This window comes from Anolis carolinensis, chromosome 6, assembly GCF_035594765.1.
Source record: "Anolis carolinensis isolate JA03-04 chromosome 6, rAnoCar3.1.pri, whole genome shotgun sequence".
Lineage (NCBI taxonomy): Eukaryota > Metazoa > Chordata > Lepidosauria > Squamata > Dactyloidae > Anolis > Anolis carolinensis.
The window spans coordinates 29,935,266-29,950,653 of record NC_085846.1 but is presented as its reverse complement, the minus strand read 5'-3'; the positions used below and the strand labels follow the sequence as shown (position 1 = coordinate 29,950,653).

Below are 15,388 nucleotides of genomic sequence, written 5' to 3'. Positions count from 1 at the left end.
TAAATGCAATGTTATACTTGACATTTACTTCCAAGTAAAAAAGAATTCTCTAGATACCCATCAAAAAAACTTGGATGGATCCCTAGAATTTGAATACGTTATAAAGATTCCTACTAAGAGGAGAGAAAACCCCCCAAAAGTAAAATAGAGTAACCTACCAAGTGCTTTCTTCGTAGGTACTGTTGCCGAAGGACCAGGGGTTTTGCAACCAGCATCCATGGCACACACAACAATGCTACCACTACCAAGAAGCACTGGAGACCTTTCTGTGGGGAAAACAAAACAATGTCAAATATATGCAGGTAGATTTTCTCCAATTTACAGATCCAAGGGTAAAGAGGAACCTGTCAGCAATTAAAGGCTACTGCTGAATGCAAAAATCCCACCACCCCTAACCTTGAACTCATTCAGGAGAACACACTGATGTGGTATCATAAGAAGATTTAAGTTTCTAGTCCCTCCTCTCCAACTCATATCTTCCACTGTGCTAAAAGCCTAAATCCTGCAATATACTATTTGTCTCTTCCAGACCACCTACCTGTCCACTATAAAGCATTTTGTCGTTGGGGTAATAGGTGAACAGACACATGTTGATGAAGTGGATGAGAAGGCTTGGTGCATCCCTTGAGATTGCAGCATCATAAGCTGTCCATTTATAGAAGATCAGAATAACCAGATAGCCAAAGAGTGATGACATGAAGATGATTTCAGGAATAAACCCAAGGTAGATATTCAGAGGTTTCTTAAAATAGCTATAGACAATAAAGATACACAGTTTTAGAAGGAATACACTCATTCACTGGCTGACAAAACATTTTTGCTTTCAGAGGCATTTGTTCACCATTTAGGCACAACCAATAAACCTTTAAGAAACTCTAAGGTTTTTATCACAGCTTTTGGCTCATCTCTGATCCTCTTCACTTTGATCCTCTATTCAAAATACTTTCCATCATTAGCTTTGTCTTTTTAGCGGGATTTTTATTTCTGTTTTCTCATTCTAAACCATGGTATTTTTTCTCTAATTTTATGATTTTGGGATAACATGAAGATGGGATGACAAATATGTAAATCTTAACTGTCATCTGTATCACAAGGTGACTGCTTTGGACAGGAAGCAAAGCCCAACTTTATCTGCTAATAAAAAGCACACTCATACCTCTGAATATTAGCAACAATGGTTTGGTGCCGCAAATTATGGTGGGGCTTCTAAGTGTAACTTTTTAAGCTAAATTCATGTTACTGTTAGAATTCATGGAAGGCATGTAACTGGACCTCTTAATCGCGCCACAGCTTCTTAGGGTCCCATCAAGTCTCAATGTGGCCCTAATTCTGTTCCTCTTCTATGCCCAGCATGATTGTTAAAGAGAAAAGCCCCTTCCTTCATAAACACAATGCTTTGTCCCATCCATTCCAGGATCCAACAGGCTAGGAAATATTACAAGCTAGCAACTGTTGTAAATTTATTTAGAAGACTGATATGAAATTACACTAAGAAGCCACATGAGAGAACAAAAAGATAGCTTTCTAGAACAATGACATAATTTTGCATAATAATGGCATCAAAGAATCATAGAAGAAGGGTAGAGTATTATTAAAAGTCATTTTTAGTTTGAGTAAAACTATGGAAAAGTTAACGAAACAATATGCAGAATAATTATGCCGGATTCTGTCTTGATTTGTGCCGGATCAAATACTGTTCACTGAATATATACAACTGAGATTCGATGACAGTATCATAAGCGAACAGATTATTTATAGTTAGGTATAATTTTTAAAAGCCTATGATCGATTCATATTACATCTTCATCAGTATTACGTTTGTCTTTTTATAAGTTAATACTTGAAGCCTATACTCACATGTGGTTGAGAAGACTGAGTGTGACTCCAAACATCATATGGATGATGCCCAGAATGACTGACATCTTCATCTTAAAGGAGTTGAGGAAGGTCAGCTTATTGGAGGCAATATTCCATATCTAGCACAAAGTCAAAACAGAAGTATTAAGAACTAGAGGAAGAAGAGAATAAATGTACTTACAATGGAATTCCCCCACTGGGCCATAATATCCTCAGCTTCAGTAACCTTTGGAATGACAGTCTCTAGCCTCACAGTGCATCCTTAGGTCTAAGAGTGTCAGATTCTCCTCAGATAATTCAGTCTACAGTACTAAGGCAGGGATAGGCAAAGTGCAGCCTCCTGAAGGCTGTTTCTGTGATCTGCTGTCCCTTCAGAGTCCTCGGACTGCCCATTTCTTAAACAAAAAAGCATGAACTGCCTCTCCTAGAAGACTTTACGAACAGCAATTCACCTTTGAAATAGGCTATAAAGACAGTCCTCACATTGTATACCATTTAGAAGACAAGTTTTCAGAATCCCAAGTCCACTTCTGTTTTGGAGGCTGTGTCATTAGCAGTCTGTGTGACCCTTAAAATAGCTTTGGACATGAAATTGTCCCCCAGACCTGGCATTTCCAACACTCTTTGGATAGTTCAAAGGCTCACTGCCTCCACTTCATGGGCTCTTGTCTTCCCTTAACTCCATTGAACTGATGCTTTAGTACTACAATATAAATTCAGCTAGATTATATTGAACAGATGGAGATTGTCTCACTTTTTTTTAGCTGAGAGATCCATGGCATTCATTGTTGAGATTCAGAGCTATCCTAAAGTGATGTAAAAACATGGATCGCACCACTTCAGCCTGAAGAGGAATGTTGAAGTATCACACATTTTAGTGCCTGCCTCCATGTGATACACTAATAAATCAGAAAGCGTGATGTCTATCTTAGTTCCTCCATGACATAGCTTCTCCCTAATGAACTCATCATTTGCAGAGAACTCATTATATTAAAAAAGTGTGGCCCTTCAGATGCAAGTAGCACAGTATGAAATAATACCAGGCCCGGCCCAACACGGGACGCTAGCCACGCCCCCGCGTTGGGCGCCATGTTCCCAGGGGCGCTATCGAGCCCCTGGGAGGCGTGGCCACACTTGGCCCCGCCTCCGGCGCCCTGGCCCTGCCTCCCGCGCTGTGGGAGGCATGGCCGCGCGACGCGGGAGGCGAGGTCAAGTCTGGCCCCGCCTCCTGCGGCGCCTGCCGTAGGGACAGGGTGGCTGCTGCGGGAGGCGGGGCCGGCCACGCCTCCCGCAGCGCACGCCCGCTGCAACTTGGCTGGGACAGGGTGCCCGCCGCGGGAGGCGTGGCCAGCCCCGCTTCCCGCGGCGGGCACCCTGTCCCAACCAGACTGTGGCGGGAGTCCAGTCCTTCCAGGCCGCGGCTGGACTTTCACCGTGGCCTGGAAGGACCGGATTCCCGCTGCAGCCTGCCTGGGACAGGGTGTGCGGGGTGGGAGGCGTGGCTAGCTCTGGCCTTGCCTCCTGCCGCGCGCGCCTTGGCCAAGCTGCCCACGCTGTGGGGGGCGGGGTCAGGGCACCCGCACGCAGCGTAGGAGGCGGGGCCAGGTCTGGCCACGCCTCCCGCGCTGCCCCACGCCATGGGGGCGGGGTCAGGGCACCTGCGCGTGGTGTGGGAGGCGGGGCCAGATCTGACCACGCTTCCCGGGCGCAGTGGGGGGGGGGTGCAAAAATTTTTTGCCTACCCCTGAAGATTCCCTTGGGCCGGTCCTGAATAATACTACTCTACTCTGAATAATGCACTGATTACCTTTTGATGTGCAGTAAATTAATAACTGTGCTCACAACATTAATTATGGTTACAATTCAAGTAAGAAATGATATCAGCAGAAGTAAGGAAGACAATGAGAAGATACAGAAAAAAGGAAAACAGACAAAGCAGGCAAGGAAAAATAGGACAGACAGGAAATGGGTGTCCTTACCGGATCTATGCCAAAAGGGTATGGTCCACCAAAGACCCCTTCAGAGGCAGGATCAAGTTGAAGCACAGGATATTCCCGAAGAAGATCTTCCCTATGTGGAAAGGAGCATGAGGAAAACTTGAAGAAGGAAAGCACAGGCACAGACTTAAAGCACATTTCTCAGACCACCTTGCTAAGCATTTCCCAGGCTCCTGCCTCCATGCACATCACATAACTTACGTCCAGTTTTCTTTGGTGAACATTGGCCGAACACTCCATGATGAGCCAAACATGTTGAGTGACTTTGAGAAGCAGTCATTATAAATCAGGCCAGTGTAAATGGAAAAACTGCCCATCAGGAGAATGATGTACCGGCCACTGAAAATGGTGCTGAACATCTGAAAGATTAAGAAGTCAGAAAAAGAAAAGACAGAAGAAAGACAGGAAAAGAAAGTGTTAAAAAATGACAGGAGGTATAGCACCAAAATATTTGGCTTAAAAAGAAAACATTGTGGTCCCAAGATCGCTTAGGAAACATCTTTCTCTTTTTCATTCAAGTGCTTGGATGCCCCTTGGTCCTGATCTAGAAAGACATTGGGTGCACTGGGAACACGTGCTAGTTGTTCTGCACAAAAAAAGAAGGGGTGAAAGTTATATTTGAAAGTGAAAGCAAATTCTGAGAAAATCTGAGTTCAAAAAAATGGAAGTTATGCTTACTGGCATCCCTTACTCTGGACCAAACATTCCTGTCCATTGTGTCTGTCTCAGAATTCACCATAGTGTCCAAAGCTCCTTTATCAGCTAATTTTTAAATTAAATACTCAGAAATAAAGGCTCCAAGAATATCAAGTGTGAAGGAAAAGATCTCTTAATTGAGTCACTTTGATCATCTAAGTGTTTCAGAAAGAACCAGGGGCTATTTCCCATTTTTGCATTTATTCCTTCCTTTCAATCCCACTTCCAGATGGTCTCATTACCTCATTGTCACTCTTCTGTGACAAAATTCGACTCTCTCTGATGACCATCCACACAGCAAAAAGCGTCATAAGAATTCCATGGCCCACATCCCCAAACATCACAGCAAATAGGAAGGGGAAGGTAATTATCGTATATGGTGCTGGGAAGGACAAAGAGTGAAAATTAGCACATAACAAACCAACACACATCACCTACTGGGAAGTTGGTTTAATATGCACTGGAGATCAACTGCTGTGAACTTGAGTTGGTTTTGGCACCAGATAATTAAAAAATATACTTGCATGTTTCTACCTATATCTATATATATTAGACCTATCCTTAAAACATAGCAAAATGGAAATTTTAACAATGTTGGAACACAGGCACGCCCACTTTACTGCAATTCCTAATTCCCTAAATTACCTCACAAAAATCTTCTCATTCAAGTTAGGCAATTTGTGGGTGTAGCATTCTATTCTCTCGGCAAATTTCTGTGTACCCAGAAAACTAGACAGCCTTTCAGGAGTTAATGTTGCTTCAGAAAAAACACTACCCACAAATTTGGTCTGGGGGAGGGAAAACCTTAAATAGACCATAAGACTTCTGAAAACAGAACTCGTTGTGTGTGAGGAAATGAGCTTCATGCTGCTTCCAATTTGATTAAAAATAAGATGCAATACCAGCACAGCTATTTCTCCTTTTCAGTGTGCAGATCAGCAATGCACAGCTCTCTTTCTCTCCTACAAAAAAACTAATCCATCTACTTTAAGGAGGCTATTATCTTCTCACAGTGAGATACTGCATTAAAAGGAAAAGACTGCATCCAAGGCAAAGAGACAGCACGAAAAGCAACATTAAACTGGTAAGAAATGTCCTTATATTTGATTTTTGTTGCTGCTGTGTGCTGGCAAGTGAAGCTTTGATTTCTAATGACTCTGTGAATGACAGTCCTCCAAAAGAGCCTGTTATTAACAGCCCTACTCAGTTTTTGCAAATTTATGGCAGTGGCTTCTTTGATCCCGTCAATCTAGTCATAAGGCAATCTTCTTTTACAAATGCCTTCAATTTTACCCAGCATCATTATCCAATTTCCAATGGGTCATATAACCTCATAGCATGTCCAAAGGATGATAGCCTCAGATTAAACATGTTAACTTCTAGCTGAGTGTGCAGGCTTAGATTGTTCTCCAATCCCATTTGTTATCTTTGTTTTATTTTCAAATATTCCTATAGGCTACTGAACTAGCCAAACTACCTACTTTAAAAAATTCTACAACAAATACATGGAGATGCAGTCTACCAACAACTATTTGTTGTGACCAGTTGGGCCTGCAACTAAACGTTGCCATTGTCAGCATTTCTATCCAAGGTTCAACCTGGAAATGGGATGCCCTATTTTCTTTCCTTACAATTTTCTCTGTGAGACCTGCAACAAAAATGCTGCAGCATGATGCGTAGGATTTAAGCCACCCCATTTCCCACCCAGAATACCACTGATGTGCCCAATAAGCCTACTTAACTGAGTTATTGAATTAGTCCCTATTAAGCTATTTCGCAGTAGGGCTTTTTCCTTGCCCTGACAAGATTTTCTGTTTCTACTCTGGATGGCTTCATTTTAATGACAGAAAAATCTACACTATGTATACATCTTATCATATACTAGCTGTGCCCGGCCACGCGTTGCTGTGGCAAAGTGGTGGTGGTATTGGTTAAAAATTGTTGTGTAATTTTTATTTGACGTTATTTGCAATTTTTTATTAATTTTATTGTAAGTTATATTTTTATTTATTAAATGTTATTATTTTCTTGAATTATTTTTAGTTATTTTCTGTTATTATAGTATTTTATTGTATTAATTTTTAGTGTTTATTATTATTTTTTATTGGGTTGCTAGGAGACCAAGTTGGAGGAGCTTAGCCTTCTAACTGGCAGCAATTGGATAAAAGCAATTATTCCTCTCTCTCTAATTAGGACTTTATTTTTCTTTTCTTTTTGTTGTATCAACCTAGAGGCGTGGATGATGGGTTGTGTTGTCAAATTTCGAGGTTGGGGGGCCTGTAATTTTGTTGTTTTGTGGGTCGCCGTGATGCCATCACTCTTTTATATATATAGATTAGCATATATGATAAGAAATTTATCATCCCATACTTAGATCATCCCATACCTCTAATTACCATCATTAGGTATAGTTATTTTCATCATGCCATTTATAGGCTTCCAAGACCATTCAGAACACTATGCTGCCTGGACCTTTGATACTAGACCCTGAGTGAGTCTATACATTCTCTATGAGTACTCTGTTAACATAAAGGTGTTTCCCTGGAGCCAGAAATGTAAATCTTTTATTACAACACCACCTCAGATAGATACAACAATTTTATTACAAGAGGTACCTGTTGGCAGAAAGGCAATAATCTTTGCATTTATGCAGTATGTAAGTCTCTTGGGAATGTATTATATTGTTGTAGAAAATTGCTACAAATCTTTTTGTTTTTGCAGTCTGAACTGTGTTTTTACTTTTATTTATGTTGCTTTCACTATAATGTGGTTGTATAATATTTTACGACCAATGCTTTTATGTTGTGGTTTAAAGATTATTTCAAATTCCTCCATGAATCATTTTGAGTATCCTTATATTTTTAGAAAACAGGATATAAACTCTTGGAAATTTACTGTTTAAGTGACTAAATCCTGTGTTCCCTTTGAAAAAATGACAAGATGATGACAAAGAGCTGCTGCATTAATAGTGTGTGAGAGAGAAAAGCAATTCTGCTGATACAAATCCCCCACCTCCAAAACTCCCTGGTGTGACAGCAGAAACCCTTTTGCTACCCTGCCATGAGTGTACTACTAAGCCCTGGAGACAGAATGAGATATTGTGCAGTAAAAGAGAGAGCAAAGATTTGCAGGAGCTGCATTCACTTCCATTGGAGGAAATAGGATGAGAAATGAAAGGGGGGGGGGGGGCAGAAAAAAGCAGCCAGTCCCTCCTCTCTTACTAAGACTTCAGCCAAAATATTTGGCAGGACTCTGGGAATGAATTGGCACATTCTAGTAAGTTTCTCCAAAGCTCCAGAGATTTAAGTGGTCTCAAGCAGATAATAGAACAGAGAGAAAAAAAGAGCTGTTATTAGCTGTGTACCCTTTACTAAACGTAAACTCCCAACCCACCTGGTCCCATTCACACACACTCAGATCTCTCATTTACATTCAGTGCACTGCAGTCCATGGGACAGAGGGAGAAATCAGATCAGGCTCCAGTAATAATACATCACAAGTTATAAGGAAAGACTGCTTTGGTAGGCGCCAAACACAATTACCTGGATTGATCTCACGGTAGGTTCCAATACCATAGGCATCTACTATATTTTGAAACCCAGCAGTGAACTTGTTGGTCTTGTTGTATGTAGGGGGTGTCTGGTTAGTTTGCATCCTGTTTAGGATGGAGGGAACGGTGGATCCACTGTGTTCCTGTTAGACACAAGCAGTCAGGGTGTTAAAGAAAATGACTTACAGTGAAGTCTTTATTTATTTATTTATTTATTTATTTATTTATTTATTTATAGTATTTATATTATGCCCTTCTCACCCCAAAGAGGACTCAGAGCGGATCACAGAACATACATATGTGGCAAACATTCAATGACTTTATACACAGATAAGACAGACAATTGTACATAGAAAGAGGTATATATAGGCTTTCCCCATTTTCGGCATCTTGGAAGCTTGTGTTCTGGTCAGACCACCAGAGGGAGGAGGGTGCTGTCACTCCATCTCCCTGCCGAAGAGCTTTGTTCATAAACTTCCTCCTTGACTGAATCGTTGGCATTTTTCTAGCATTTCCTTATGGGTGTCTTAAAATACCTCCCCGCTTTTAAACAGTACCTATTTATATACTCACATTATGCTTTACAACCGCTAGTTAGGCGGAAGTTGGGCTAAAGGTCAGGAGCTCACCCTGGCCCAGGCTTCGGACTGCCAAACTTTTGACTGGCAAGATTTACTGCAGCTGTGCTAAAGCCTGGCCTAATAATATCATAATAATATCACTTACAGTTTCTTTCTCTCGCTCATCCATTCACACAAACATTTGTCAATTATTTGGAAAGTGGCTCCAGGTTGTCATTTCAAAGCTCCCTACAATACTGCTTTTTTGCTTTTGGTGGACTCAAGCTACATGAGGTTTCCTTCAAAAAGGATTAAGAAAAAGAGAGTAAACAGAATTTCCTCCTGAGCCTCAACCAGCAAACTAATCAGTGGATTCCATTACTGTCCCAGCTAAATGTCTCGAACTGAATATTTTTTAAACCTCTGAGCATTAAATCAAAACACACAGTCACATATAAACAGTGTGCATCAAAGCAGCCAGTGTGTTCCTAGGAAAAGGTAACCAATCAAATAATGTCAGCATGAGAAAGAGCCAATTGTCCTCCGGTCAAAGGGAATCCTCCATATACCAGAAAGGGAATCTATGCCAGGGGTGTGTCCTTTCAGAGGCCAAAAATGTAGGGAAACATTCTCCTTAGTAAGAGCTGGGGAATGTGGAATAAAGGCTGTGTGTTTTCAAAACTGGATATTTTTCAAGTGAGAGAATACTGTGTACTGTTCTTGTTGCAAAAAGGAGAGGACAAGAAAAGAACACTCGAAATAAGGAGTCCTACGACAGTGTGACCCTTCAAATGGAGTGATGCTAAAACAGCTACATAGGGATTGAGAACACAAACTATTTACCACAGTGGAAAGCAGCCCCTCATACATGCAAGCACACAAAGAAGCAATCGGTCACTGCCCTTCTCTAGGCCTGTTCAGACATCTCTGATTCTAAATCAGGTTTCCCAGTAAGAGAAGCAAACTTTGCTTGTCAGACAAAAATTTATTTTGGCTGAAATTTGTCTGAAACACACATTTCCCTGAATTTTACTCAAATGTACCTAAAGTGTGTGATATCAAGAGCTTTAGGGCAGAATTGAAGATCCACATTTCACACTTACTGTGCCACGCCTGAGGGCAAACTGAATAGAGTCAAGGTCAGCAACAGGGCACCAGACTTCAGCAATGAGGCATTTCTGGGTCACGTCAATATTGCAGAGGTTCAGGGTGTGGTAGATTGCCTTCATCTTGCGCACTTTTATGAACCAGACACGAACATTCTTTGCGGCAGCTTGCAGGACCCTCTGCCTATGATCCTCTGTTTGGTTCAGCACCTGTCAGGAGAAAGGGGGGCATGTATTGTAAGGCCAGGCTCAGGGCTTTTAGAAACATGGGCTTGCATTCATTCACAGCTAGAGCTAAAGGTTCTGCTATAAGAAGGAATATAAAAATCTGGAACTAAGACCACTGTGCACAAAATCTGTGCACAGGAAAAAAAGAGGGGGGGCAATGATACTTGTTTAAAGATTAGTTTAATCTTGATTATAGCACTGACGATTTTAATTCTGATTCAAATTTTGTGAATTGCCATCTATAAAATTTGCCTCCCCATGTAAAATAGGTTTTAAAAAGGTAGTTGTCCATATCCCTTAATGCGAATTGTTTATTCTGTGTCTACAGGAAGGAGGTATGTAACGCATTTCTTCTCAATCTTACACTCTATAGAAAAATGAAATAGTTCTCTCTGACATAATGTACTTAAAATTTTCTCTCTGCACACACTCAAATTACCCACTCGGTTTCTACAGTCTCTTTGTGCAGCATTCACAAGCCAAGGTTCACAGGACATTCAGTTCTTACCACAGAATGATTTATTTCAAAGGCATATTACCCACAAAATGAAAAATGCACAGGCCCTTCCATATCAACAAAATACTCAGCTGTAATCAAAGGGAAGCACATAAAACTGCAGAATGGTAAAGTAGATGGGAGTGGAAAAGACCACCATGCTTACTTGTTCCACTATTCCAATCATGTTGATACATTTTCCATAAGTTACCCATGCATAAGCACATTCTTGACCTTCCCAGAATATTCCCTATGACTATTTCAAAAGAAGGAATGTAATTTTACCTTTTCCCCACACCTGGTACTACTTGCTAGAAAGAGTACCATCTATCTATATATATAAAAGGAGAATGGCATTGCTCCACCAGGCAAAACAACAAAACTAAAGGACCCCCAACCTAGAAAATTGACAACACAACCCCTCATCCACGTCTCTACGTTCTTACAAACAAACTACACATCCCTAACCTCCATGGGGCCAAAAAACCCCCCAAAAACCGGAATGCACCCCTTTGTGACCCACCTTGATTGACACTAAACAACCTTGCAGCTTCAAAGCCAGGCTGCCTCGTAGGCCACAAAAAAAAAAACATACACACACACACACAAACACCACTTCAGTGTGAATTTTAAACCATTGTGTAGAAGGGGCCTCATATAATCCTGGCAAATCATATAACATTATCAATATAATGTATAATAATTACTGTGCTCTAATAACAATACACAACAATATAATCTCTAAAATCAGGACACTAAATAAACAACAACACTCAAAACACAGGAGAATTCCACACAGGAAACAACCAGGCGCAGCGAACACCTCCCAACAAAGGATTCCCTCACGCAGGAAGCAGCCAGGCTTGGAAGCTACAAGACCATTCAATGCTAAACAACTTAAATAATCACACCCAGCTAACACGTCCCAGTAAAGGATTCTTCCAAGTACTGACCAGGCAGACCTTGAAGCTGCATGCCTATTCAATGCTAATCAAGGAGATCCATGGCAACACCTGCCTCAACCACACAACAGTTATTTCTACCACACTGCACGTCATTCCACACATATATCAACCCCTTTGTGGCCCACCTTGATTAACACTGAACAGCGTTGCAGCTTCAAAGCCAGACTTTGGAAACCACAAGGCTACTCCATCTCATTCAACCTGGCCTAGCAAGCATACCCTATATAGAAAACGGCCAGGCTTTCAAGCAGCAAGGCTATACACTGCAATTCCAATTGGCCACAGCAACGCGTGGCAGGGCACAGCTAGTATGGTAATATAATTGTTTGGAACTTTGCATTAATAACACAGATTAATTATAATGAGGGGATGCAGGGAGGACAGGTGCTCTCGGAAATTTTGTTTTTAATTAAAAAAATTATTCCTCAACATGATTTTTGTGGCCCTCATTGACACAAACTATCTTCATGACAGAACTACAGCAATATAACTGTTCCGGAGGGCACAGCAAGACCCTCTTTTTACTTTATTCGAAAGTCAGTATCTTTATATTGAAAGCTAGTTGAAAAGCATATTGGTAACCTTTATCCCTTGGGGCAAAAGATATATAATGTGGCCAGCAATGATTGCGTTATCAGTAGGATTTTCAGCAGAACCTCAACAATAGAACATATACTGGCAAGAGAAATGCTCTTCAAAGACCTGATGATTCCAAGTCTTGAGAGAACGAAGCTGATATCTTGAACTAAATTCAGAAATTAAGACAAACCTAATCAACATAAAGTTAGAGCAGATTAGTGCCTTCGAACTCCTATACTAAGAAAGCTACAGTACTCCATGTCATTTACAGCTTTCTCTGTGAACAAATGCAATAGCCTGTTTCCAAGGTTACAGAGCCTAAAATGGTAAAATCTTTACTTTCCAAGAAGGGGTAGGGTTGGTATTTTGGTTTTAGCCAATAAGACACAGTCCTGCACAGTCATCACTGGTTAGAAAAGCAGCAAAACAAAAATCAACAGTCCCCACAGGCTGCACATTTGCTCCAAGAGATCAATAATAAATAAACTCACATGATAAAGCATACTATTCCAAGAGGCCAAATTAACAAAGCAGAATTGCCATAATGTTCTGTAACTACTCAGCACTAAAGTTCTGGAAAAATGTCATCCATTCTGATGTCTAACACTGAAGGCAAGTGTGATGCCATCATTGTGACAGCTACTAAATGGAGCATCTGGCACTCTCTCAAAGCTACCTTCATATTCATCCAAAAATATAACCAATGTGGAGTCAGCACATAAAGAAGTTTAAAACTTAATCACCTATCAGTCATGTAATGAGGTCAGACGGAAGACTGAAATTGTTTAAGAAAGTGCCTCATAAATTAATGCCTACTCAGATGTCAAAAAGATCTGAAAGAATTTGATGACACCATCAAAGGTTTAAAGACCTATGATTGGGGACTAAATTTTCTTCGGCCAGAACCGCTTCATGTATGCTAGAAAGATCTCAGAAATGCAGAAAAACAAACAAATACAATGCAGCTCTCATTTGTTGGTCAGCTTGAACCTGAACCATCACATACATAATTTGTATTCTGGGATCTCAACTGTGAATAGACCGTAATTGTTATACGAACCTACTAAGTGGAGGATGATAACACCTATCTTGCGTTATCAAAAAATACACAACAGAGCAGCAGTGAAGCAAACCTAAAGGAACTGCAAAACCTTCCAAAATCTCATAAAAAAGACACAGTACGAGTAATATCACTCCTTCTTCTAGAAACAACTTGTATTAGATATCAAATCCACAGCATTTTTAAAATTTAGACTGGGGTGGGAACTGTGCAATCTTCCAAGAGTTGTTAGACTACAACTCCCAAGGTCCAATGACACAATGCTAGGAACTGCCATTCAAAAATATCCAGAGGGCTGCACAATTTCCATCCTTGATGTAGCTAAATGAGCAAAACATTCCAATTTATACTGTGGAGGTATAGACAAACCTACCAAAAGACAGGAAGCCACGGCAGAGAACAACTGAAAGCTCAGAGGTAAAGAAAAGAAAAAACCTCCCTCTTCTTATTCCCACCACTACTTATACCATCTGAAGGTCATCAATCCTGGTGTTGACTCCAGCAGCCATTTCCTTCCTTTCCTGGGGTGTTTCTGGGCAGGGATAGAGAGAAGCCCGGAATCTGAAAGACACATGAACTACTCAGCAACTAAGACAAAGAGATGCTAAATGAAAAGTGATTGATAGAAAACAAGGTTATATCAATTGTTTTTCAAAGAAAAGGGAACTCAGATGAGTTGTATGGGTTGCTTGAACTCAAGAGAGAAGCAAAGAACCCTTTACTTCAACTTGCTTACCCTTCACAGATCTTCTTGACTCTGTTTTTCAGTTGGTCACCTTGGAAGAAAATAATGAACACAGACTTGTGCACATAGTCACCCTAGAAGAAAAAAGAAACTAATGGAAAAAGAATATTCATAGCAATAACAAAATAAATGTTTGTAGTTAACCCCAAAATGCCTCAAGCACTAGCAATACTGAGATATTCATTAACCAGAAAACAGGGTAATGTTCTTCTACAGGGAACCTAGCCTACATCACAGGGATGTTGTGAGGAAAACATGAGAGACTCTATATCTAAAAAGCACATTCCCTTAAACGCCAAAAAGCTTAAAAGACAAAAAGCTTTTCATGATACAGAAGAGTAGTCCCTGGAATATTGGAAGGAAATCTGTTCTTATGCTTCAACCTCCAAGAATGGAATAACTTATATAGAGAACCCAAGCAAGACAGCCGTGGCATGCATGGCAAATAAAAGCAAAACAGTTACCATACACCCACCAAAACCCATTCCAGACTCTTTAATCAATGGCAAAGTGTGAACAGCAAGTGTAGGATGACTAATCTGGATTTAGGTTCACAGTAAGGAGCAAAGGGGGAAAATTGAGATTAGGACTGAATTTCAAATGTAATTTCTGTAGTGTATTGTACAAAGAGTATGTCCAAGGGAAAGAGAGGAAAATGGGAGTGAAGTAATACAATAAAATATTTTTTTATTTATTTATTTTAAAAAAGGAAGGAGCAAATGGATTAAAGTCCTATCACAAGATCAAAATCAGGGGTCACTTGTGTTGTTAAAAAAGTCATTTGTAGCTTACTTAACTGCATGACCAATATATTTTTTCATTAGAGACTAAGTGAGACCCCATAATGAGACTAAGCTGTGAGAACCCGGAAAGACAAATAAATTTTGAAGACTGCCTCAGTGTTTCTTGAAAATTGTGAGAGTTATACTGCTGGAAAACCTGCCCTCAGAGTTGTTCCCATAGCCATGTTATAGCCTTTAATGTCACACATCTCAGCAGCCTCTGTATAGTTAAAAACTGTACAATAGTTGCCAGGTAAACTTGCTCATAGATTTTGCAGGAATAGACTGACATGACTTTCAAGAATCATTTTTGAACTGGTAAGGCAGATTCCAATGTCCATCCAGTTTTTTTTCAGACCTTCACAACTGTCCAGAAAGAATACCAAATAGTCCAGCTGGAGGTTAAAGGGCACCTCACTAGGCTTCTACAAAAGAGGACGGAGGGAGAATATTCAACTTAGCTAATGAACTCTGAAGGTCCAGAAGTATCTTAATAAAATCAGAAAATCAGGCAGATAAGCTAAGCAGCTGGACAAGATTAAGCTTCGGAGTAAACAACCAGAAATGAATGGAAAGGAATGCACGCCTCTGATGTACTTTGGAGTCCAACCCCTGAGCTCTCTAGGGAGGCTAGAGGTGCATTCCTCAGGCCACTGGCCAGGCTCAGATAGCAATTCCCTGCCTTCCTGCATTTGTTCAAATAAGACGCTGAGTTGCTTCCATTAGGAAACTTTTGCACAATCCTGATGAGAATCATAGCACTATAC

At 40.6% G+C, this 15,388-nt stretch overlaps 1 protein-coding gene across 8 annotated transcripts in view; it reads right to left on the bottom strand.

Annotated features, from left to right (window-relative positions):
• Positions 1-15,388, bottom strand: part of atp6v0a1 (ATPase H+ transporting V0 subunit a1) — a 47,794-nt gene that overhangs the window by 17,742 nt on the left and 14,664 nt on the right. For all 8 annotated transcript variants that reach the window (XM_062984144.1, XM_062984146.1, XM_062984148.1 and 5 more), the window contains exons 8-17: positions 13,831-13,913; positions 13,562-13,655; positions 9,764-9,976; positions 8,093-8,243; positions 4,793-4,932; positions 4,056-4,213; positions 3,837-3,927; positions 1,858-1,976; positions 539-752; positions 159-266 (exon numbers count right to left, since the gene is read on the bottom strand). In XM_062984144.1, the coding sequence (XP_062840214.1) occupies positions 159-266; positions 539-752; positions 1,858-1,976; positions 3,837-3,927; positions 4,056-4,213; positions 4,793-4,932; positions 8,093-8,243; positions 9,764-9,976; positions 13,562-13,655; positions 13,831-13,913 (1,371 nt within the window). The remainder of the gene's footprint in view (positions 1-158; positions 267-538; positions 753-1,857; positions 1,977-3,836; positions 3,928-4,055; positions 4,214-4,792; positions 4,933-8,092; positions 8,244-9,763; positions 9,977-13,561; positions 13,656-13,830; positions 13,914-15,388) is intronic.